This window comes from Bombus huntii, chromosome 11 (assembly GCF_024542735.1).
Source record: "Bombus huntii isolate Logan2020A chromosome 11, iyBomHunt1.1, whole genome shotgun sequence".
NCBI classification, from domain to species: domain Eukaryota; kingdom Metazoa; phylum Arthropoda; class Insecta; order Hymenoptera; family Apidae; genus Bombus; species Bombus huntii.
In genome coordinates this window covers 1,798,729-1,822,854 of record NC_066248.1, presented here as the reverse complement: position 1 = coordinate 1,822,854, position 24,126 = coordinate 1,798,729, and the positions used below count along the sequence as shown (strand labels likewise).

The 24,126-nt window shown below is 35.7% G+C and overlaps 1 protein-coding gene across 10 annotated transcripts in view; it reads left to right on the top strand.

Moving 5' to 3' along the window:
• Window positions 1–22,944, top strand: part of LOC126871118 (nuclear receptor coactivator 2-like) — a 127,154-nt gene extending 104,210 nt beyond the window's left edge. For 4 of the 10 annotated variants that reach the window (XM_050629566.1, XM_050629565.1, XM_050629564.1 and 1 more), the window contains 17 exons: window positions 680–857; window positions 1,929–2,293; window positions 2,594–2,823; window positions 5,064–6,165; window positions 6,554–6,676; window positions 6,903–7,235; window positions 7,605–7,925; window positions 8,054–8,219; window positions 8,501–8,676; window positions 8,867–9,196; window positions 9,277–9,389; window positions 9,457–9,583; window positions 9,806–10,091; window positions 11,184–11,507; window positions 15,604–15,780; window positions 17,062–17,138; window positions 22,108–22,944. In XM_050629566.1, the coding sequence (XP_050485523.1) occupies window positions 680–857; window positions 1,929–2,293; window positions 2,594–2,823; window positions 5,064–6,165; window positions 6,554–6,676; window positions 6,903–7,235; window positions 7,605–7,925; window positions 8,054–8,219; window positions 8,501–8,676; window positions 8,867–9,196; window positions 9,277–9,389; window positions 9,457–9,583; window positions 9,806–10,091; window positions 11,184–11,507; window positions 15,604–15,780; window positions 17,062–17,138; window positions 22,108–22,185 (4,506 nt within the window). In that variant the 3' untranslated portion in view covers window positions 22,186–22,944. The remainder of the gene's footprint in view (window positions 1–679; window positions 858–1,928; window positions 2,294–2,593; window positions 2,824–5,063; window positions 6,166–6,553; window positions 6,677–6,902; window positions 7,236–7,604; window positions 7,926–8,053; window positions 8,220–8,500; window positions 8,677–8,866; window positions 9,197–9,276; window positions 9,390–9,456; window positions 9,584–9,805; window positions 10,092–11,183; window positions 11,508–15,603; window positions 15,781–17,061; window positions 17,139–22,107) is intronic. The other 6 variants (XM_050629569.1, XM_050629568.1, XM_050629574.1 and 3 more) reach the window with 6 other exon arrangements.
• Window positions 22,945–24,126: the final 1,182 nt, after the last annotated feature.

The window sequence follows — 24,126 nt, the reverse complement described above, 5'->3', positions numbered from 1 at the left end:
TGATACTTATACGCCTGGAGCATCTGCACGTTTTTCTTTATTCCTGTTTACTGACAATTTATAACTAGATAAACGAAGATCTGCTTCGATAAATATCTGTTTTGTTAAAATTAATCAAATTTCCGGAATATAGAGATATATTAGAGATAGCGTATCATTGTAATCGATATATTGTTAACGTCACTTACAAATTAAATTAAAAAGTCGTTAGATCTAATATCATTCGAATAGAACGTAGAAAATTATTTCGGCTTAAGATCACCTTTTAAACTTTATCTATTGTATGCTCGCTTATGATTTCGGACATTTATGGATCATCTACTGACGTATAAATTGTCTACAAGATGAGAGATCTTATTTATACGAATAATCCAATCGTTCTAACAACATCAGAAGTTAAATTTTAGAAATATTTTATAGAGTGAAAAAAAGAACTATGAATAACTCTTGAAACTCTCCAATGTTGATTTCTATGAGAATTAAATAGAAGATAATCTAATGATTAATTAAATTATCGCACTTTCACATAAAGTCGTTTATCTAATCGATATTGTATCTCTCTATTAATCACTGTAGACCATCAATATTATATATATATATATATATATATATATATATATATATATATATTCACATGGAATACCGTTAAAATTTAATTTGCTGTGACATTTTTGTCCAGGCGCTAGATGGCTTCCTTTTTGTTGTAAATACGGAGGGACGAGTGGAGTACGTAACAGATAACATAACTCAGTACATAAATTACACGAAGGACGATGTGCTCGGCAAGGATATTTATAATATTATTCATCATGGAGACCACAACACCTTCATGCCGAGCTTGTTGCCTATACCATTAGGTTAGTACGTCTTTCAAATGCTACCTCGCTCTCATTTTTCATTTTAATTTCAGTTTCCATTTTTTCTCGTCTTTTCTTTTATTTCGCCTTTTTTTCTTTTTTTAACCAAAAGTGGAAGATATATGGAGATTAAGTTTTCTTTAGGGTAGAACGTGTTTCGTCCTCGACGAATACGCGACGAGTACACGATAAAACAATTATTTATGGTTGCTTTTCATATGCGTCAGGGATAGTTATGATAATGTAACTTTAGCATTTATTTACCGGTCGGTGTGCACGTGTACTTTTTCAGTTTATCTTGCTTTGTTATGGAACTTCGGTAGCGACGCATCGGAAAGATTTATCTTGTGTAATGGAAGGAGACAGCTTTGAAATTCTGTAGCGCAGCAGAAATGCGATGCCATCGACGGAGCGCGTTGCACTTCGACAAGTTTGCCTTTTCCTGCTAGCTGTCAGGACACGTGAAATTTTCTTCGCTCGATGCTTACGTTAGTTTACACGCTTTTAGCTACTTTTTACATCAAACGCATCGAACTTTTTCACGTTCGAATGAATTACATATTTTTAGTGAATTCTAGTTGAATTGTTTAATAACACGCTCTTTGAAAGTAACGACAGAAATATCTATTAAGTATCCACTATATATATATTTTAATTATCATGTTCTTATTTAATCGATATTCTAAAGATATTCTAAAGAAATGATCGTAATAAATGTTTCAACCTTTTAATCGAAATCCTGAATTTCTTAATTTTTTAATTTCTCAAAATTTCTTGTCACTTTATTTAAATTATATCCTACAAGTCTTATAGAAAATTAAACGCTTAAAAGAAAAATTTCAAAGAAAAATTTTGTCACATAAACCTTAAACCTTAAATTACGATTAACTTTTATCGTTATGTTGTTCACGTTTTTTATTTGCATAAAAGTCAAGTACAGATATTCCACAAAGGTCGAAGAATCGCTTCATTCTATTTTTCTTTTTATAAGAGTTACGATGAGTTAAAATGATATGATATATGAGATAACTGATTTGTCACATTTAAAGACAAGTTTCGTTTGTAATTCAGCCTGGATGAACGAGCAGCCGCCCCAAAGGAACCGTACCTTCAATTGCCGCTTCTTGGTGAAGCCTCCCGATGATAAAGAAGAGACTATGGAGGAGAAGCAGCAACGAGTATCAAAATACGAGTCTATGCAAATCTGTTCAGCTCTTTTGCCAAATAATAGTGATCGTCTGGAGAGCGGTGACGTATCGTCTGAATCTTCAGACAACGGTCCTTGCGTAATGTGCGTGGCTCGCAGGATACCCCCAAACGAGAAGCCCATTGGTACGCCCATCGAACAGTTCACCGTTAAGTTGGACACTACGGGGAAGATTATCGCGGTTGATGTTATCTGGTTATCGTCTCCTTACTCCGAGTACCTAAGCAAGGTAAAGAGGATGCCAAAGATTTCTGATATATTTGCTTTGGAACTGGCTATTTCTTTCAAATGCTAGACATTACGTCTACGTTATTCTTGAGGCTTACGAAGGAATGATTTTATAGTTGTTTAATGTAGTTGAAGTCGAAGAATCTGCATATTTGTTTCTCTTTGGAGTTGTTGTTATTCATTTGCAATTTTCTGAAAGTATGATAATCTTATATGATTTATCGTATTAACGTTAACAAACGTCTTACCTCGTTTGTAAAGTAGTGCATTGATTATAATTATTTGTAACGTTTTATTGCAGGAGCTAATTGGCACGACGATAAAGGACCTGTGCCACCCTCATGATCTCAGTAAGCTAACTGCACATTTGAACGATACGCTTCAAGTCGGTGAGAGTACCAGTGGCGTGTACCGACTACGCGTTAGTCCTGATAAGTTCCTTAATATTCAAACAAAGTCAAAGCTTTTCAAAGCAAATGTGATGAACACACTTGTTGCCGACTTCATTATGGCCACCAATACCATCATTGGGTAAGTTGAACCATCTCACGTATATTCCCTTCTTATATGTAACATACGTTTTAGTCGTAAAACATAGGCGCAATATATCTTCAAGACTAATTTTCTCAGATTAGTAGTTTTCGGATTAGTAGAATCGGATTAGTCATTGTCTTTATAAACCTTCTATCTTACAAATGTATTACTTTCATAAATGGTTCTAAATTTCTTTCCTAAAATGTGACACTTCATTAAATCTCCGTGAAATGAATATTTTAGATAACGATTAATCTGAGCTTGAATGTCTTATTATGTACATTGACTACCAAAGTATGAAAACCTAAAATCCAAAGCATCTGGAAAATGAAGTTAAAACGCGTACAGATTGTTCTTATTCGATTACTTGAACAGAACTAATTACAATGTTGTAAGTTGGAATGCTATGGTATTCAGTGGTATCGAATTAAGAGTAGTTGTACAACTATTAAACATTAGGATTGCGAGAAGATACAGGAGAATAAACCAGTAGAATATCGATTATTACAAATTACGAGATCGTGAATAACTCAGTTACGACCAGCAAAAAGTAACGAATAATTGTACGATCAGTCTATTTTCTATTACCCGATTGTTTGTTTAATCGTCGTATAATTAGAGTCGTCAAAACTTTTCGGTAATCGACGTTCTGCTGGATAATTAAGTTAACTTATCGGTCCCTCATATCGCTTTACTACTGTTCTATTGGAATACAGAGGCAAGGGTGACTATATCTACACGGCATATTCTACCTATGAACTTCCCGCTGCGTTAGGTTTCCGCTAATATATTCTATTTGCCTAACTTCTCCGTGTTTATCTTATGGCTATTGCTTCAATAACATTCTCGGGCTAATTCGAAGGCAAAGTCAGAAAAAAAAGACGGATAAGAAAAAGAAGTAGAAAAATTAAACGGAATTTGTTAGTACGTATTCCCACGAAATAACGCGATTCGTTTCAATTCGAAATTTATTATAGCTTTTTTTTTTTCTCCAAAAGTTTTCTACAGGTTTTTCGGTAGTGATTTTTTTTTTTAGGTTTTTATGAGAGTCTTGCATGTTTCGCAATACACGGGGTATGTTTTCTCGGTGTTGGAGATCTGGCCACTCTTGAAATTGAAAACAATTTATTCCCCTCCCCCATTGTGACGTTTTACGATTACGATTTCGTTTATCGCTTTTATATATCGCTTTCTAACACTTTGTTTGCTAACAACTACTATGTATCACACACGCTGGTCTTAATCGTTATCTCATCACTCACGAATCACTCTTCTTCGCAATGTTCGTCTCCACGCAATCACATTCTTCGTATATTGTCATCGGAGCGGGAATGGCAAAGGTTAGAAGTGATACGGTACAACGTTTATTGCTGAGATTGTGCAATTGAAAGTTTAAACAACTTCTCTCACACGATCCTTGCCATTTCATTCTCGATTTACGAATTTCGTGACGTTTTTATATTTGTCGGGGCAAACGGTGATTGCAAGACATTCGCGATCAGTTGAACTTCTTGGTTCTTCGGTTGAGAAGATTCTATTTAAATTATTCAAAAGAAATAACGAAAGAATTTTATTAATATAGAAATATTTCGATTTTGTTCGACGAAGAGAGCGTAGAATATCAAATTAAAAGAAAGAAAGAGATTGGAAACTCGAAGATTGGTAATTTCTTACTTATCGTATTACTTGGTAGTCTAGCTTCATCGAGAAAGATCATGGAAGTTGGTAAAGAGTTTTGCTCTCACCTAACGCGTTCAGGCTGCAAGTAGTTAGCGAAAGTAAGATTTACGATTATCATGGTGGAATGCGGCAAGTCTTACTTACGCTTATGCAACTTAAATTAGGGTATCAAGGTAGCACGATTGATGCCGAAGGTTTCTCGGTAAACAGTGCGCGTGACGCGAAGAACATCATTTTTACACGCTTAAAATCCTCTGCTCGAGTGCTATTTAACAACAATCCCTATCGGCTTAATACGATTGATCCATCATTTCAGTCTTCTCATTCGAAGGGATAAAGCGCATATCTGTTCGTTCTCTTTGAATCGCATTGACGTTGTTTCGGGAGCTTGAAACCGGTAAACGCAAGAGATATTACCTGGCCGAGCACTGTTCACCGCGTTCGACGCAACCCGTTACATAGTACATAGTAATGCTTAGTGTTAGACTAAACCGAAAAAAGTGTTTTTTATGGTAACTGCCAAATACATGTGTTGTTTTGTTTCTTGTCCATGATAGGGACAATGACTTAACGCCTATCGAGGGTGGTCAGCTTTCCAACAACAAAGTGTGCTCTGGACACTCTAGTAACCGTTGTGCGAATAATAGTAATAATAATAATGGTAACAATAACAATAACGTGGGTGGCCCGCTGATGTCCGTGGCGCATCTAAACGGTCAAGTGAGTGGTATCAGTAGTCGGGGGTTGGCGGGTACGTCGTCGCACACCGGTACCGCCGCGACATCGTCAAACTCGATAGTGTTTAGCGCGGCCGAGTCTTGCAACCCCCTGCCGTCGCTGAGTACCAGTAATCCGTTCAACCACTTTTCGGGGAACATGGACTTGGAATTCGAGCTCTTCCCCAGTTCCACATGGGACTTGGATAGTAACAGCGGGTGGGCAGATAGGCCCGAATCGAGAGCGAGCGGGCCACCAAATTCACGACCATCTTCCCAGCCAGCCCCGACATCTCCGAGTCCCCAGGGAACGTTCTCCTCTAACTCGGCGGTGGCGCCTCACTGCAGTCCCCTACGCGCGTTCAGCCCAACTTCAGGCAACGCAGCTCACACCTTCAGTAATTCGTTCCCCTTCAGTCCGCTTCAGGAATCACAGACGTCCTCCTTGACCAACAGCGCTACTAGTAGTGTTAGTGCCAACGGAGCCGCCGGATTGACGCCCAAGAGACAGGATGAAGGGAAGACCGGATGTTCGACGACCAACCAATCTGCCATGGAGGCGAGCAACGCGAGAAACAACGCGACCTCCGTCACTGGAACTGCGGCCGTTGCAGCCGCAGCCGCAGCCGCAGCCGCGGCTGGCCAAACTGGCTCCACCGGGACCGTTATCGAAACTCAGAACAGTGTTGTGTCCACCGAGTCTGGTAGACTAAGAAACTTGTTGACCAAGGGGGCTAGTGCTAGTGAGGACAGTCAGGACAATGCGAATAACGATTCGGAGAGAGAAAATAAACATAGAATATTGAAGATCTTGTTGAATCAGCAAGACGAGGACGATTTTCATCCCGAGCATAATAACAAAGTGCGCACGAGTCCTAGCAACATGCCGAAACCGAGCATGGAGCATTCGAAATCTTCGCTTGGAAATAATATGCTGCTACAGGTAAACAAGCTGATCATTGGCATCCAGAAATTCCAACTGGTATCGGACTGGTGCCAATCGGACTGCTTCCAACTGCTTCGCATTATCTTCTTTTTCTTCTTTCTCTTTTTTGTTTTTAAATTCCTTATCGTTTCCCTAGCTTTTGTAGTGGACGTGATCAACCAATATATCTATTTTCTTTTATAAGTAGCGATTCACTTCTCGCTGATTGAGTCGTTAATATATTAAATAATATATTGTCGATGGACGCTGTATTATATCTGTAATTTTATCAAAATGTTATAGCATACAGGGTGGCAGCTATTGGTTGATCGCAATATTCTATTATATAGTAATTGTACATTGTTTTGTATAACTATTTTATTTCGTGTAATCTCTTCTTTTGAAGCTATTAAACGAAAAGAACGACGATGAAGATGAAGAGGCTCGCATTGGCTTAAAGAAGAGGAACGAACTTCTGCAACAGCTTCTGAAAGACCAAGATGACGAGAGAAAAGTACAAGAACAACAGGTAGGTAGCGATAAGCTTAGCCTCCATATAGTTTGATACTATATAGATATGTATGTACAAAATTATTCCAATTTAAAATTATTCGTTTGCATTCTATACGATATAATGGTGTTTTAATTCATCGGTTCCTTTGTATAGAGTCTTTTTACATAAAAAATTTTAAAGTTTAAGATTGAAAAATTGATAATATTGTGTCAGTTTGATTAATAAAAAGTAATTCGAATAGTGTAAATCACAAACTCGGGAAGAGGATTCTCTGTTGCGAAGTCTTGGATTTCGGAACACGACACCATCGCCGTCTCAATCAAGCGACAATGTCGGACACGGTGGTTCCACTCAAGTCGGTCAGAAGAGACCTGGCGAAGATGGTGATGTGAACATAGCCGCGAAACGGCCCATGGATGGATCGCATCAAGTGTCTTCTTCTGGCACGTCCACTAACGCGACCAGCAAGCTCTGGGAGAGGAACAAGATGTTGGCTTCGTTGTTGGCCAAGCAACCTCCTCAGCCAACCACTATCCCACCAATACCTGCATCTGTGATATCGGCTACCCCGCAGGTAATTAAATATTTAATTATTTTCTAATTTTATGAAGTGTTAGTTTTCTGATTATACTGATCGTGATAATTTTACTAGGTTCGAAAGAATGTATTTTTTATTATACATTATTATATAATTTACTTAGTAAAATAGTTGCCTATCTAGAAAATGATCCAAGTCTGATGTTAATTCGCCAATATTTTCAAATTTCACAAAATTTTTATAAGTAGTTCTATCGTGCATTTAATCTTTGCGAAGTGAACAAGACACTTATAATTTATTATTAATAAATTATTATTAATTTATTATAATTTATTAATTATTATTAATTTATTATAATCTATTATTATAAATGTAATTTATTGATATTGTCATCTCTTATGTAAGGACAAGCTGCTTCGCATAGGGTTAAAATCCCAACAGCAACAGCAACAGTCGCAACAACCGCAATCCCAGCCACAACAACAGCAGCAGCAGCAGCAACAACAACAACAACAACAACAGCAACAACAACAACAACAGCAGCAACAACAACAGCAGCAGCAACAGCAGCAGCAGCAACCTTGGACAGGTGGCAGCTTGCAGTCGGTTGGTGGCAATAATACGATTACGACTACCGCTACTTCCGCACGTACTCCTCTCCAAAGCCAGTCGAGACAACTACCTCGCCAAACAACCAATACCTACCTCACTCATATGCTAAGTCAGGTAATATTCAGTTGCTTATATTATAAAATTATTCGATCGTTTATTATACTCTTTTGTTAAAATATTGGTTTTTGTCTAATTACAGAATAATTGAATAAATAATTACGAGACTTGTTACCTGTTTATAGCAACAAAGACCTCAAATTGGTCAAATAGATTCGGAATTTACGGGCAGCGGGGAGTATCGGCAAACGAGCACCGATCCCAGTGGTTGGGATAACCAGTCATCAGATCCTGATCTTTCCGATATCTTAGATCAAGTTATCGAGTTCGTGCCGGATGAAGCTATCACAGGTATACAATTAATTATTACTGCCATTAAACGCATGAACTGTGTCTAATATATACTCGTCTTTCATTCCTTTATGTTTAATATATTTTAGATATATAACTGTATACCTTCGCTGTCACGGCATAATTATAAACCTTGTGATTTTGCTTTCTTTTAATGATGCTTCGTTCGAGAGATACTCGTTAGCAGTAAACTAATACACTCACGGGGGTTATTTGTGCCATTTGTTCGCGTGTGACAGCGAAAGTAATTATCATTATAGATAATAATTTTTATTTAATAGATTCGTCTGCGATAGCAAATCTCCTAGATGCAATCGAAGCACCGCAAAACAACGCGTTGAACGAGAAGATGGCGATTAACGCGATACAGAAGTCGTTGATGTTATGCGAGACTGCCGTAAATCCAACGTCTTCCACCATAACAATTCCTGGCACGCCTCCAGCTTACTCTACAGCAGTAAGTTGATATCCTTTTCGCGCGTATTTTTATAACGCGTCTGCGATAATCGTAATATACTAAATATATGTATATATTAGTTTTAACATCGACCGTCCTGGTAGCTCTATCGATATTACTTGTCGCGTGTACTCGTTACACGGTATTACATGGTCGTGATAATTAATATTTATGAACGATATAATTTTAGTTGGGTACCACCCCTGTAACGACGAGTCATAGTTACCAGCCACCACCGATATATCAACAACAGTCAAGGATGAGGTTTAATACGCAACCGGGCGTCAGGCAGACGACCGCTCAATTCACGCAACAGCAGCAATTACAAATGCAACAGCAACGGACGAAAATGATACAGCAACAACAACAGCAACAGTTGAAGCAGAGGTTGCTGCAGCAACAGCAGCAGCAGCAGTTACTCATTCCTTCCAATGCTACAGCTACGGACCAAATTACTACCGGAATTCACAATATCGATAACCTTTTGAACAATACTGTTGCGCCAAATGTATCGTTACAGGTAATTACAGAGTTAGTCTTGAGTCATTACATAAAATCACAAACTTGTTACACGTAATTGACAAATTATATTGTTCTCAGCGGTCGAGTGTTCCAGATTCACAAGTGTCTCCAGGTTATGGGGGATCCGTCCAGATGCCTTCCGGTCATCGACTTGCTCATTCGTATTCTCATCCTTCAACGTTACCACAACAGTAAGTTAATAATTAGTAAAATTAATAATTATTCTGCAAGTATCTCACATTCTTCATTTGTTTCTAGCCCTATCGTAAACAGTAATTTTAACAGTGGTCAACAAGTGTCTGTGGCAGCGCGACTCTCGCCGCACTCTCCGGCTGGTATTTTGTCATTTTCCCACCCTCAGCCGTTGTCGCCACGGGTGACGCAAGTACGTTTCAAGAGTCATTTAATTAGACAAGGCGTCCTAAATGCCTGTTGCGTAGTTTCATTTGTATTTTTAAGTTTTGTTTTTATTTTATCGAGAGGAGCGCGTGCGCGTCGTTTCTTAGAATAATTTCCATTGTTTACTTCGTGCCCCGTTTATATAATTTACGTTCTTGTTTACGTACGACACGAATATTTAATTTTTCTTTTACGTTTTGTGATTAAGGGCAACTATGGTAATACCCCGAGATTATTCACCGTTAACCAGGTGAGATCGCAGCAACAACCTACCGCGCAGCAGCAGTTGCAGCAACAGCAGAGATCAATGCCGTCGCCAGGGACTCCAGCATCTGCTCGGCAGTCTCCGTTTCCTGCGGAAACCTTTCCCCCACCTACGTCCCCCACAGCCAGCCAATTTCCACCTGGCCCTAATCCTGGTGCTCCAAATCCTTCGACCCAATATCGGTTGCAACGGACCACTTCTACACCTTCAGCTACGACTCAGTTGCCAGGTAGGTTGATATTCTGTTCGGAATTCTTCTTCATTGACGATGTAATTATATATTACGAATATTTATAACGAGACTTTTTTTCGTTCGTTGCTACTGATCACGCAGTGGTGCATTTATTACGTTTAAATCGTGTATCTTCGATTCCATAGGTTGTGTGATATTTTTTTTTTTTATGTGATCGTAATACGTAAAATTATACTGTTAGTATTTACTTTAATTAAGATTTAAAGAAGAAAGTTTGTAGGTACTCTTTAATGCGTAATTGCGAATGTATATATTAACTTGAACCCGTATTCTGTGCAAGGCGTTGAAAGACTCTAAGACGGTGATCGCGTTGTGATTTCGTTCGACGTGTCGGTATCGTCAAAGATATTCAATACTCTATATTAGTGTGATTAATCTTAAGTATTTATGCGAATAAATATATATAATACGAATACGAAACAGAAGGTGTGATCTAAATATATATATCTTGTCGACGCGTACATAGGTAAGTATAAAACCGATTCCAATATGTGTTTCTCTGTTGTATGTTCAGAAACGGAACAAGTACGTTTAGATTAGATAGATATGTGTATAGATAGTTATTAGACATTTTTTTACATCAGTATTTTTCAACTTGTTCTAATTTTAGAAAGAAATAATATACATTTGTTTTTTCGGTATCATTTTCCATTGATTTTACGATATATATTATATATTATACATCCAACATTCTCTTGGAACTAAAACGATATTACAAACAATTTTTTCTAGTATGTTTCCGATATAACCAATAATTTATGATTGTGAGACAAAATATCAAAAAAAATTTAATCGAGTTTAAACATAATTCTATGTTAATCCAAACAAAAGAGGAAATAGTGCATATAAAGTACAATAGTATAAAGTAACATGCATTTAATATCCGTATTGTTACATACGATTACATATTATAAAACGAAGAATACGAAGAACTTGACCAAAATTATATTATATTAGACGTATTCCAATCTCAAAGTGGAGCATGGAGGAAAGCTGGCTAGAAGCGCTATAAACGCTTTTGCTGTGAGATTACAAGATGCAAGGAGATAGACAAGCTTGATGTTGCAGGTGGGGTAGGTTCGCCCCGGCACTACGGCGGAGTGAGTAAGGAACAACCTCTTCTTTCACCTAGTCATCCACATTCGGGTTGCAACCCGGCAACACCGACTCACAATCAACACAACGTAACGAATACCCAACAACACTTCTCCAACCAACAACATTCTTCTATGATATACCACACGACCGCCAATACTATCAACACTGCTGACATGCAGAACAATCAGTTCTGTTACGATCGGACGTCTGTTCCACTCTATTCGTCAGGGCCTGGGGACACGCAGGATGCCAGGTCTTTGCCTCCCGGTAATCCTGTCAATCACCAATTGGGTGGTAAGTCATGTGACCACTTAATGTCATGTGACCATCACTTCGTCATCATCACACCCCCCCTTCCGTATACGCCCTTCTTTGTATCTAAAATACCTCGTGTCACGAGATCGGCTACAAAGGCATGAGACATATTGTGTTCTTTTTTTCTTTTTTTTTTTTTTATTTCGTTGATACGTGGGAAAGCACATCATTCTCTATTCACCATCCACCTCATCGATGTATCTACCTAAGCAACTGTAAATACGACGATCATATAAGCTGCAGCGTTTTTTCATGCGTTCAATGTACCCCTTCACTTTTTAGACGCCCTGTATATTTCCTCTTTTACGTCTCATATGGGAAGTGGTGCTTGCTGTGTGGCTAATCAGATGCCGTGAAATATCTCGTGATTTGATTAGAATCAATCGGATCATTCCATCTCGAATTCAACGACTGTTTTGCTCTCATGCATTTCCATTTGCCTTTATTCATCAAGATCATCGAGACATCATTCTTGCTTGTTAGATTGCAATTGGAACGATAGAGATATGCCTGAACCACTGTCGTTTAATAGCATTCCTATGATTCTTGAGATTCGAAGGATTCTTTGCCTTTTTCAATTTTGTCTACTTCCTGGTGTCTTGCTCAGTTTCGAGCTTTTTTCGAGTGATCAGTGAAACAGACCATCGTCATAATTCTTTTTCATGTCTCTTTTCTGACGATCGTTCCTGTCGTGTATCTCATAAGAGATGCCAACGCAGAGTAGCGTATCCTATCGAAATAGCGTTAAATGTTGCATGGTGCTTTTGTTTATAGTTTGAGAGCCGACTATTTTCGTAATCGTACCAATGGAATGTATTCTTCGTTTACATTGTAGTATGGATTTACGAATTAAAGAACACTCTGATCCTGTCCTTTTTCTGTTTCTTCAGTTTCATTCGAAGATACGCATACGTTACTTGAGAAGAAAATCGTGATTTGTAAATCACGAGCTTCACAAAAATTGAAATATACTTACGCGTTAACAGATTTAATAATCGAGCATTTTCTTCATAGTCCAAAAGATGGCTAGAAAGAGAATATTTTTTGATCGTTCGACTTTGTAATAACAGAAAGACGCGAAGAGTTTATTTTCTACTTTCTCGCTACTTATACTGTGTTAGAAGAAAATTCTATTCAATTGAGTCCCGGTATTTGCGCTAGAAGATAAAAGATTAAATATTCATACGAGTGACGTATTCGAATTTTTTCAAGATAATGTGATAAGGGAAACAGCTACCATTATATAACTGTAAACTAACTTCAACGATACCATGTTCTCATTAGATGATCCTTTCATTCTGTGAATAACAATCCATATGTGATCCTAACGACGCAAAATAGTTAGACTTTTCCATACCAAGAACTGTGTTAAATGTTTGTCTGTCGAAACACGTACATTTTGTAAAAACGTGACAAAATGCCTCGTGTCTCTGGGGTAAATCGATTCATCTGTATTTTACGAGAATCGTGATGTAACATAGTACATATTCATCCCCGTTTACGCGATACACCCCTTCTCACACTAATTTCAGCGATACAGACATAATGTTCGATTCTGCACTCTACCTCTTTTTAGCGATATAGAGACTACACTTTCCTGTGGTGATTGTAGACACTGATGTACTTATATGTAATGACATAGTAGATAAGTCAGTAGGAAAGACTACCCTTTGTATCATATCTTTTTAGGTACCTTTCGTATGGCTCGTATGCGTTAAAATCACCGTACTGTTTAAGGTGGACCGGAAACGGAAGCGGGCAAACCATGTACAAGTTACGGTATTCTGGATGTTACCTAAAAAATGATAATCATAGTGAAAAAGACAGCTAATAAAAATATAGTGAAAATATAGTAAACGATAGAAACGGTAGTTGTAATTTTAGTTTACATAAAATTGATTTAATAATCAATTCTAATGAATTATGGTTTAATTTGATTAAAATAGAATACAACTTTTATGAGATAAATCTGTTAACCGGTGTTACGACTCCTGTCGTCTCATATAGCATTTCGAATCGTATTGTTTTGTTCATTATTCCGAAACATATATATCTTTTATTATTTTTATAAAAATTTCATTTTTTCCCTTTAAATACATAGAAGTCATTTGAACTTGGGAATATTATTTGGCACGATTAAATGAAAATGATACTTTAAAAAAAAAGATCAGAAAAGAACGCTAAGCCAGGATTAAAAGAGCGATTGAAAATAGCTCTTTGAGTGCTGATTTGCCCATTTCCGGTTCAGAACGTATTTACACTATGTATTTAGTGACTACCTCCGGCACTTCCGGACCACGTAAAGTAGCGTCACTATCACTTGCACCACATATATGAATTTTGTGTTACAACTAATATATTATCATATTAATATATTATCCTATCGTAAGAGTGAATTTTTTGTATCAATGAAATTAGAAAAGAAAACAATGATAATATGTAAAAGCGAATTGCTTGCGAGTTTCCTTTGCTTTTTCTTTTTTTTTTTTTTTTTATTAAAAATTTACTTTAGCGTTAAAAGTACTGTTTTCATGAATTTTCGACATTAGTTGAAATTCGAATGTAAAATTTCATTATCGTTTAGTCTATAAATTTTAATTAAGATTGTGAAAGTATTTCGCTGTGGAAGCATACATTCGAGTGAATTAATTTTGCATATATCGGTGTAATTTATACTGACTCGAGAAAATCATTATTCATAATTCTCAACTGTCTACATTTAATTTTGTATGCTTGTTATGTCATGCTGTTTCGTTTCTCTCCTGTTTATGTTCTTCATCGATCTTCGATCCATTCGTGATTTTTATTCGTGCGTATCAATTATTTTTATATGTTTGTAGCATTCGTTATATGTTGCGTTATTTTACAATTGGAGCATGATCAATGCGGACGATTCTTTCCTTTGCTTTGGTTCGATATAGTCCATTTTGTTTTCACTTCCGATCGATATTAACGAATTTTTCTATTCTATGATTTTAATTATTTCATAATTTTTTCATAATTTACGAATATACCTACATATTAACGCATTATTAATTTTTATTTGAATTTTTTTATAGTCTCAGTAGTCTTATTGTTAGTCTTAAAAGTAATCTTTTAGGATTGTAATCACATGTATCAATTGTTAATAGTACTACCACAAAATGTTAATATCATCGATAAACTTAAGCTTGTTCGATATTTTTATCAAATTGCGCGCGAATGAAATGTACGAAAAACTAAAAGCACTTGGTCGCTTTAATCATTCTCCAATTTCCACTGAACTTTCATCCGTACGGTACAATAAAAAAAAAAAAAAAAAAAAAAGAGTGTGAGTCCACGGTTTTCAGAACCGTACGTATATCTTAATAACGAGACTAAGAAGATATTACTAACAACGACGCATTCTCATGTACAGTACATCGAGCTTTTGTGATTAATCATTGTGTCACTAAACGCAGTGTTACTAAGCATCGTCGAGTATAATTTACGTTAAATGTTTTTCGAAGCTCTATTTTATACGTGTGATCTTGAAACAAAAACCAAAAAGAAAACAAAAAATGAAAGAAAAGAAAAGAAAAGAAAAGAAAGAGGAGAAGAAGACAGAAAAAAAGGAAAACTCAAAGCTTTTTGTACGGCGCTCCTGTAGCGAACGAAGCTTCGTCTCCTAGCACTTTTATTTATTATTTTTTTTTTCTCTTTTTACTATCTCTTCTTCCACCAACAACATCCTTATGCTTGAAATATCATGATAAATATCCAGGAAAGGATGGGCCAGGTATCGACATGATTCGGAATAAGTCATTTATTCGAACTTATATCAACGGAATATTGTAAATACCGCATTTTGTAATAAAGCAATCATCCTGTACCTTTGACTAACTTTTACGTTATTGCTTGCACAATAATACACGATCTATGAGTAACTACCTAAGATGTAATTAAGATTATAATTATCGAGTTGTCAGTTTACACGAGAGAAAGGAAAAGAAAAAGAGAGAAGATAAGAGGGAATAAAAAGAAAACGAGGATCGTGGTTCGTGTTTAGCGTGTCCGTATTTAAAAATCTAACGAATCCTGTTTCGTTTTGTCACAGGAAATGCTAGCAGCACTTCGGAGTTCGTAAGGCAAGAACTGAGAGCGATCGTTGGCGCACGAACGCAACAACAGCAACAACAAAGGATACCTAACAATATTCAGAACAACCTTTCTGGTCAAGTATCTCAGGATGATCTCGAAGCACTCGGTCTGACGTTTGAAATGTCTTCTGCAGGTACGTCTGTCGGAAGAAGAGATACGTTTTCTCTTTCGAAAGTCGTGTGTTAGTCAAGAGGCTTAGTCGAACAGCTTGTAACAAAAGGAACGGAAAAGAAATTAGTTCTCCACCTAATTTCTTTTTCTTTCGGAAATTTTTGTTTTTTTTTTCGAAAACTGGGGGAATTATATTAATTGCTAATGATGTTCATTGGTTTCTCGATGTATTAACAAAATTGATAAAAAGTTGGATTTCGCGTTCCGCTACGGAGTATATTCATTGATCTTTGATCGTTATAATTATTTCTGTACGTTGTAAATAGCGCGTATAATGTGCTGGAAGCTGTGAAAAAGTATTACAGGGATCCTACATATATTCACATAAAGTTTCGCTTCATTTATATCACGTTTCATTCAATTACACTTTTTAACAACTTTCTTAATAGTCGTTCGTTTAATTTTTTCACGTATTCCCGATATTGTTGTAAAAATTGAATAACTCGTTCTCTGTATCATCTCTGTATTAATAGCTGCCATTAAATTAAAAAATATTAGGAAAACGTATAGATGTAATGTTAAAAATTGTAGGGGCGAAGAAATTACGATTCAGCAGTAAATGGTACCAATAGAACTGCTTTTTCGTCGAGAGTTTCGCGTTTAATTAACATTGTCTACCGTTCTCAGTTTCTTCTTAATTATATTTTCTATAAATCTAATGTTTTTGTTGCAAAACTTGAGAAAAGAATTTTCCCTGAAAATCCTGAACTGACGTTCATAAAATTTCACGGTGTATAAATTCTTGCGTAAAATTCTATACGAAACAAAGAAATTGATCGCGTAATACTATCCGCGAGAATCTTTTCCGAAATCTATTCGCGAACGAGTCGAAAAGCATATTCAGAAACACGACGATTCAACGCCATACAAATTTCATCGGTTGTATCTATCATATCTCATCATCAGTATCACGATCGAGACGCGAATCTATCAATCGCTATCAGACAGTGGGTACCGGCTTTCACTTTCGATACAATTGTCCCTTTCGACTAAACAAAGAATCGATTCTTTTCTTTCGTAAACGATTCGAATCGGGGAAAAAATCGAACGATAGTTGTTTTATAGCTCGTGTCTGTCGTGTGCGTGAGGACGATATAGTTACGTGCCTATTACATATAAATATGTACAGGATCGAAAGATGTGTCCGACACACGAACACGAATACGTCCGCTTCTTGTAAGAAAACGCATTATTTCTAATGAAAGATTGCTGGTAACGCCTACTGTTACAATGTCCTAACTAGGTGAGGCTGTGGTTAGCGATGGCCCTGCCAAGAGCTGGGCCATTGGGAGTGCCGGAAGTGCCCCCTCATCCTCCAGGGTAAGACCCTTCCGACAATTACTTTTACGTATACATTTATATATTTATTATATACATACATATATACTTATTTATTTATCTCTCTCTTTATACATACAATTTTTTTTCATTTATTTCCCATTTGATTTTGTATGCTATGTCTTCCCTTCTTCGCTTGGCTTCAGAACTTATGTGCACGACATGTTTAACGAGTACTTTTTTTTTTTTTATTTCTCTACGCACTGAGCGTAAAACTTGTAGGGGGTATTTTAGCGCTCTCTTTTTGCATGTGTCACTTTGAACGTTATTTACATTTATTTACATATTTCACTGTAGTAGTCGTAAATACGTTCGTAACGTTAGGATAACGTCTGCATATTTGTATAGATCGTTGACGCGCTCACCAGCTACGCAGTGTATAGCGAGATTTATCTTTTGCATCACGAAACAGTATTTTTCAAGGTAGTCTTCGCGTCTCTACTCCTTTTCTTCTTTTCTTTCTTTTCAAGTTGTTTTGACATTTTTACTTTCTACCAAGTTCCGACGAAACGAGAGCGGATATCTTATCTTTCGTTGAACAGACTCTTTGTTTTCCACTGTTTCGCGTGCATACACGGTTATATCGACTTTGTACGATTGATAGTTGCGTGGACGTACAAAGGGTACACCAAGCCAGCTTGTTCGTCTTGTCAGACGGTGATCATCCGCGTTTTTTTTAACTTCCTTTTTATAGTTTCGTTTAATTATTCTTTTCTCCGTTGCCACTGTATCTAGAGATGCAGAGGTAATCGAGGCATACGTTAATTGGGTAATCAGAGGAAAATTGGTATTTCGTATTTCTTTGTACATACATTTCTGTTCCGCCTATAATTTAGCCAGAGTTCAATATCTGTTTGTAATATTTCAATCGAATTCAAATGAAATTATATTACGTACTAGCGAACATTGAAAGTAGAAAAACATACGTCTGTCATTTGCCAAGAGTTCTTACAATTTTTAGCCATCTTATCGTAATCGATTATATCTAACGACATAGATGTACACGTAAGAAACAAGGTTAATTAATTTTTAGATAGGAAAATAATAAGAATAACGAGCGATTAGTTACGCTAGCGAGATATCGAAAATTAAAAAGTATCTGTGCAGAAGGATCAATAAATTGGAATATCGATGGTTATTAATCACGACGAGCCTGGTATATCGTTTTCCTGTGCACGTTCAAAAGACAGCAAAATATCGCTTTATCCACGTTATTCATTGGCGCATCTTGTTTCAAGTTTTACACTCAGTGACAATTTACGAGACTAGGAAATGCGACATTTACTTCTTTGCATAACTCTGTCAGTTTGACTAATATCGTCGTTAGTAAAACGAGAGAATTAGTTTTGAGAAACGACTGGAAATTTTCGAATCAAACGCGTTAACGTTTCTTACGATCAAACGTCGTATAATTTCTATGCATAGAACTAACGTTTATTCTCTTAAATCGTATTAATTGCAAGTAACCACGCAAATATTTCTCGTTGTTCGCGACTGACTAACGCAACGCAAAAATATGAAGATATCAAATTCAAATAATCGCGAAGATTCGTTTAATTTCCGACAGTGACTACTCGATAAAAGAATGAAATTCTTTGTAAATTATATTTCTCCTTTTCAAAATTTTAGGGCTTTTTCGAATTTTCTTACCATCAAAGGAACATTCAAACGAATATTTTACAACTGTTTGAAAAATAAATTCGTGTAGTACAAAAACGTGCTATTGTATATATTTAGAATAACAATAGAATGTTTGATCGTGGTCATCGTTTTCAAAAATTGGGAACCTGCAATACTTTCACTTGATATCTTTATCTCATTGTAGAGACACGACTTAGAGTATATACAGGAGAAGAAAAGAAAAGAAAAGGAAAGAAAAAAGAAAATTGTAAGCAAAAAGCAAATATTTTTTGAACGATCTTTTTTTCATTATTTACTTGACAAGTGACGTCGCTTTAACCATAATACCATTTTCTATCAATTTATTACGCAATTCTGTTGCTATATCTAGAAAAATATGGGTTGATTTTTAATAAAAAAAAAAAAAAAATATCGTTATATAGAGAAAGCTTTACGAAAATGCTTTCAATTAAAATATTTGTCCAAACGAAACGAAATGCAAAAAGGACGAGTAAAATAACATAAAGTAAAATAAATTAAAGTAACAAAAAATATTTGTCGCATTGTATTTATGTATATGCCTGATGTGACATTTTTTTTTTAAGGCTGCTGTACCTTAGTTCGTTAAGAAAGAAAAGCTGTAGTTGTTTGTTTGTTGATGTTTCAAGCATAAATACGATGGGTGCTGAGACACGTTGTTTCCTCTTCATTCTACAGGGTGATGGTGCCGTAAGCTTTAGCTCATTCGAAGTAATCAATATTAATCACACTGCCATTGTTGTATCGTGTAACGTACATTTAGTATTGTAATGCTTTTTCACAGTGAGCCAAATGGATATCTAAACGCGTAGCTCCTTATTACATACCTACTATTTTTCTCTCATATGCCGATTGCTCTCGTTGCATGAAGCAAAACTATTTTCGCGGTAAGTTTTACGCCGACGCCGACGAAATCGATGGAAACGCGGAAGGAAGCCTCCGAAGGCCAATCGCGAATATTAATTTCCTCGATGAAATTGTTAATTTTAATGCGAAATAGTTGCGGTTCGTCGAATTTTCCTTCGAAATTTCGTTCCAGTTAATGGCAAATCATTCTGATGGCGTAGCCGTAGATTAACGTGTTCAATACGACAGTAATATTAACGTAATTTTTGCGAAGTTACGCTCCTGTAAATTTCAATTTCAACTTTGTTCGATGAAATGCGAAAAGTTGCTGAAATGATCGAGGGGTTTTGAGGAAAAGTGGAATAAGTGCGCTTCTTCTACAGATAACATAAATAGTCGCTGGAGATATTTTTCTTTTTTTTATGAATTTACAAGTCCTTATAATTAGCCACGTGTAGCAAGATATTGTTATCTTTGGACGAGCGTAAATTTTTGTACATAAATTTACCTATACCTTCCACGAATTACGTTTTATCGCTTGCAACACTCTTCTTCCGAGCCTCTGAGTTGTTATTTTTTTCGTGAGTTTATAATTACGTAAAGTAATTACGTATAATTACGTATAATGTCGCAAAGTAAAATTTCAAGTAAATTTCGAGTAGAGGATAAAATGGAAAAAATTGTATAAATTCCTTCTCTTGATATAACTTGTTCAAATAATTGTTGTATTCGTGGTGATAGAATTTAAACTATTCGTGTAGATTGCTTCTTAGCATAAATGATCTACTGCGAGTTGAACGCGTTAATACTATTCGATGATTGACAATTAATTTGAACATCTCGGTCTTATTGTGCTCGCGATCAAACATTGATCAACTAATCGATCTATTCGTTTATGTGCGTTCCAGTTGAAAGATCGGGTCTGCAGAAGCGAGTTTAGTAATCTTTCGACATTTTGCGATACCCTTAACGTAGCTTCTTTAACGTTTCGCAAAATAACTGCTTCTTATAAATAGAAAAAGAAAGAGAAAAAACGCCGTTTCTCTCCTTATTCTTTACGAACATCGTTAATTCGCGCCCGGCCAAAGCGAATCTTTCTTCCTCTCCCTTGTTTATTTTTTATTTTATTTTACTTTTTTTTTTATTTACGTTATTAAACTAGCGGCCTTTGGTGTGCATTGGATCTTTGGATGTGTAGCGAACATATGTGGCTTCAGTACAGTTTTCTTTTGAGTTTTGACTTTGCGTTTGCCTCCGCAGGAGCGTTTTAGAATTCAGAGACGACGTCGATCGATTCCATGTCGAGAACTTGTCGAGATTCTTTTTTTTTTTTTTTATTCATTTGTTTTATGCTTTTTAGAAGAAGCGATAGAGCTGGTGTGAGTACTCAAAAAGCTCGAGATACAATACGATTTTTTATTTACTTTGATCAAAGTTAGAAACGTTTGATCCGAATTTGGAAATTTTCGGAAAAACAGCGACAGCGTTAGAATCACTAACGATAGCGTTAGTTCAATTTCCAAGGCAAAACAAGCGAATGTGTTTAAAATTTGTACTAAAAAAAGAAAGAAAAAAACAAAAAAAATATGCTGGCTTAGTGCGATATAGCGTTAAACAAATTTATTGATTTTATACGAGTCTTTGATTTTAGTTGGTATATAATCGCAAAAATTTTGAGTACTCGCAAACACTAAAACAGAAACGCATTAGTTTTGATACGTAGTGTCACGATCACGGGTTTTTATAAATATTCAGGATGTAGGTGCTTTTGGACAGATCACTTAATTTATTCTCCTTCTGTGTTATTATTACTTTGTTTTAGAATAATTTCATGCCAGTTAACTTACAATAGTTTAATTATCAAATTTCGTATTACAGCTTTAAGGATTTTGAAAAATGTACACCGGTCTTTTACCGAGACAATTACACTTTTAGACGCTTGCTTTTCCTCATTTCATATTAGATTTGCTATTAGCAATTTCTTGCCTATATCCAAAAGGATTTACTTTTAAAATAATGTCTTTTTAACTTCAAAAGGTGTTCCATTATGCAACGCACATAATTTCATAAAAACAAATTTTCCCCAACGCAGAGTAAAATAACTATTTTATATCTTGTATCCTACCATAGCACACGTAAAAGCCTGCATTATGCAACCAGACTACATAACTCACATAATTCAATACGACGTCATTCTCATAATTTTCGTCACGTAGTACTCTGTCCAATTTTTTCTACATTCTGAATTGAACGACGGCAACCTTCTAAGAAAAAAAAAAGAGAAAAAAGAAAAAAAAAGAAAAAGAGAAAATAAATAAAGTAAATAAAATAAAATAAAAATAAAAAAAGGAAAAGAAAGGACTGGTTGCCGGTATATTGACCACCTTATTACAAAAGCCTGTAGAACGAAGCATATGAAACTAATCAAACGGAATTCATTTTGCAGACTTCTATGGAGGAAGTAGCTCGAGGTGATCCGAAGGTGAACCAGTCGTCCCTGTTACAGAAACTGTTGTCCGAGTGACTGCCGGCCAACGCTCTGCACAGTAAAGGGATCTATGTAATATACGTTTGAACGCGAAACCAGAGACAGGAAGAAGGAGAAAAGGGAAGCAAGGAATATGAGAACGAAAAACGAAAGGGAAGCAAGAGAATGAGAGAAAAGAAATTGGATGGAAAACGATGATACATGCACGCATGTACACCATATACGTAATGGATACTAATTGTATTATATGTAAACGTTGCAACACACGAAGTCAGTATTCAGATACGTATCACCAAATACAATTTCGAAAGAAGAATTAAAGAAAAGAAATGTTAGACCGCTGCGCCGTGCTCTCCGTGACCTCTTTGCGTATCGAACAGTTGGAACTCGCGGAACAAGATGTCAGGGAACGTCGACCGAGTGCATCGACGTTAAACTCGCTCGAACTCCAAGGACGAAAACGTTTCCGTTTTTCGTTTGGCTGTGTCGAGATCTTTTCCACGATTCTACTAGGTCGTCCTTGACCTCGTTGACGTTGAGACGGATGATCTTAGTTTTCGTGAGGAATAACCGGCAAGGTGGATTAGTGTCGATGAACGATCGAACCAACAGCAATTGGTGGATCGAAATTTGTGAATCGAAACGGAAGAAAAGGTGTGAGAACATGGATCTCGCGATTCCACGATGTTAGAGGATGAGAGAAGGTTTGGGCGCGGGGAGCACGTGGCACGATAGTGCGATGTTCTTATTTTATATATATACATGGATATATAAAAAAGAAAGAAAGAAAGAAAGCCTTTCTCGGGGCAACCCAGCTTCGGACGATATTTGAGTATATATAAATAGATAAATATAAATAAATAAATATAAATATATATATACATATATATATATATATATATATATATATATATATATATATATACATATACATATGATTAAAAATATAATACCGACACGATGAACTGACGGCCGTGTAACTCTGTTCAGGGTTGCTACGCATTGCCGTCAGTATTGTATTTGGTATCACTGAAAGAAACTACGTAGGTACCTCAAAGGTATACTTTATTATACCACTGGCTGTTGAACATAGAACTATTTATAGGTTTAATTATTGTACACAAGAGTGATGAAGTAAGAGTATGATAAAGAAGGCGGTGAAGAAGCTGAAAAAAAAAGAAAGCAAATAGAGCACTATTTCACGTATTCTCTTAATTTAACGATCCGTTTTGACTATTACATTTATGAATAATATATTTGTGATTGTAAGAATCCGCAACCAAAATGTGACAAAGAATACTTGTTGTTGTTAATATGATTATAACTATTATTATTATATAATAATTATTATTATTTTATTTTATTTTATTTTATTATTATTATTATTATTATTATTATTATTATTATTATTATTATTATTGACATCATGATTATTGCTATTACCAATATTCTTATTGCAATTACTATATTATTATAATATTAAGGATTATTATTATTATTATTATTTTATTATTGTAATAATAATTATTATTATATCAATATTGATATTATTGAACACTTGGAATATGCATATTTCTATTCAATAGTAAGAGTACCTTTATATATACATATATATATATATTGTATAAATGTATATGTATATATATGTATAGGGATTTATATATCGTGTTATATATACATATGATTCGTTCGTTTATTTATATATAATCGGTATATAAATTTACGTATATTTATATATGTATGTATACGTGTGGAGAGGATGAAGAAGATGAAATGAAAAAAATGGAGATCGATCCTTCTATTTTGCATAGCTCGGTAATTCTCTTTCGAGTCTTTAGAGATGCACACTAAATTACTTCTCGAACGACATCCGTTGTTGCATTGATCGTAATTGAGTAAACAAAAAAGAAAAAAAAAAGAAGAAAAGAAAAAATGTATCGAAGAGAAATTAAGAGAAACGAAAAAGAAACAAAGGAA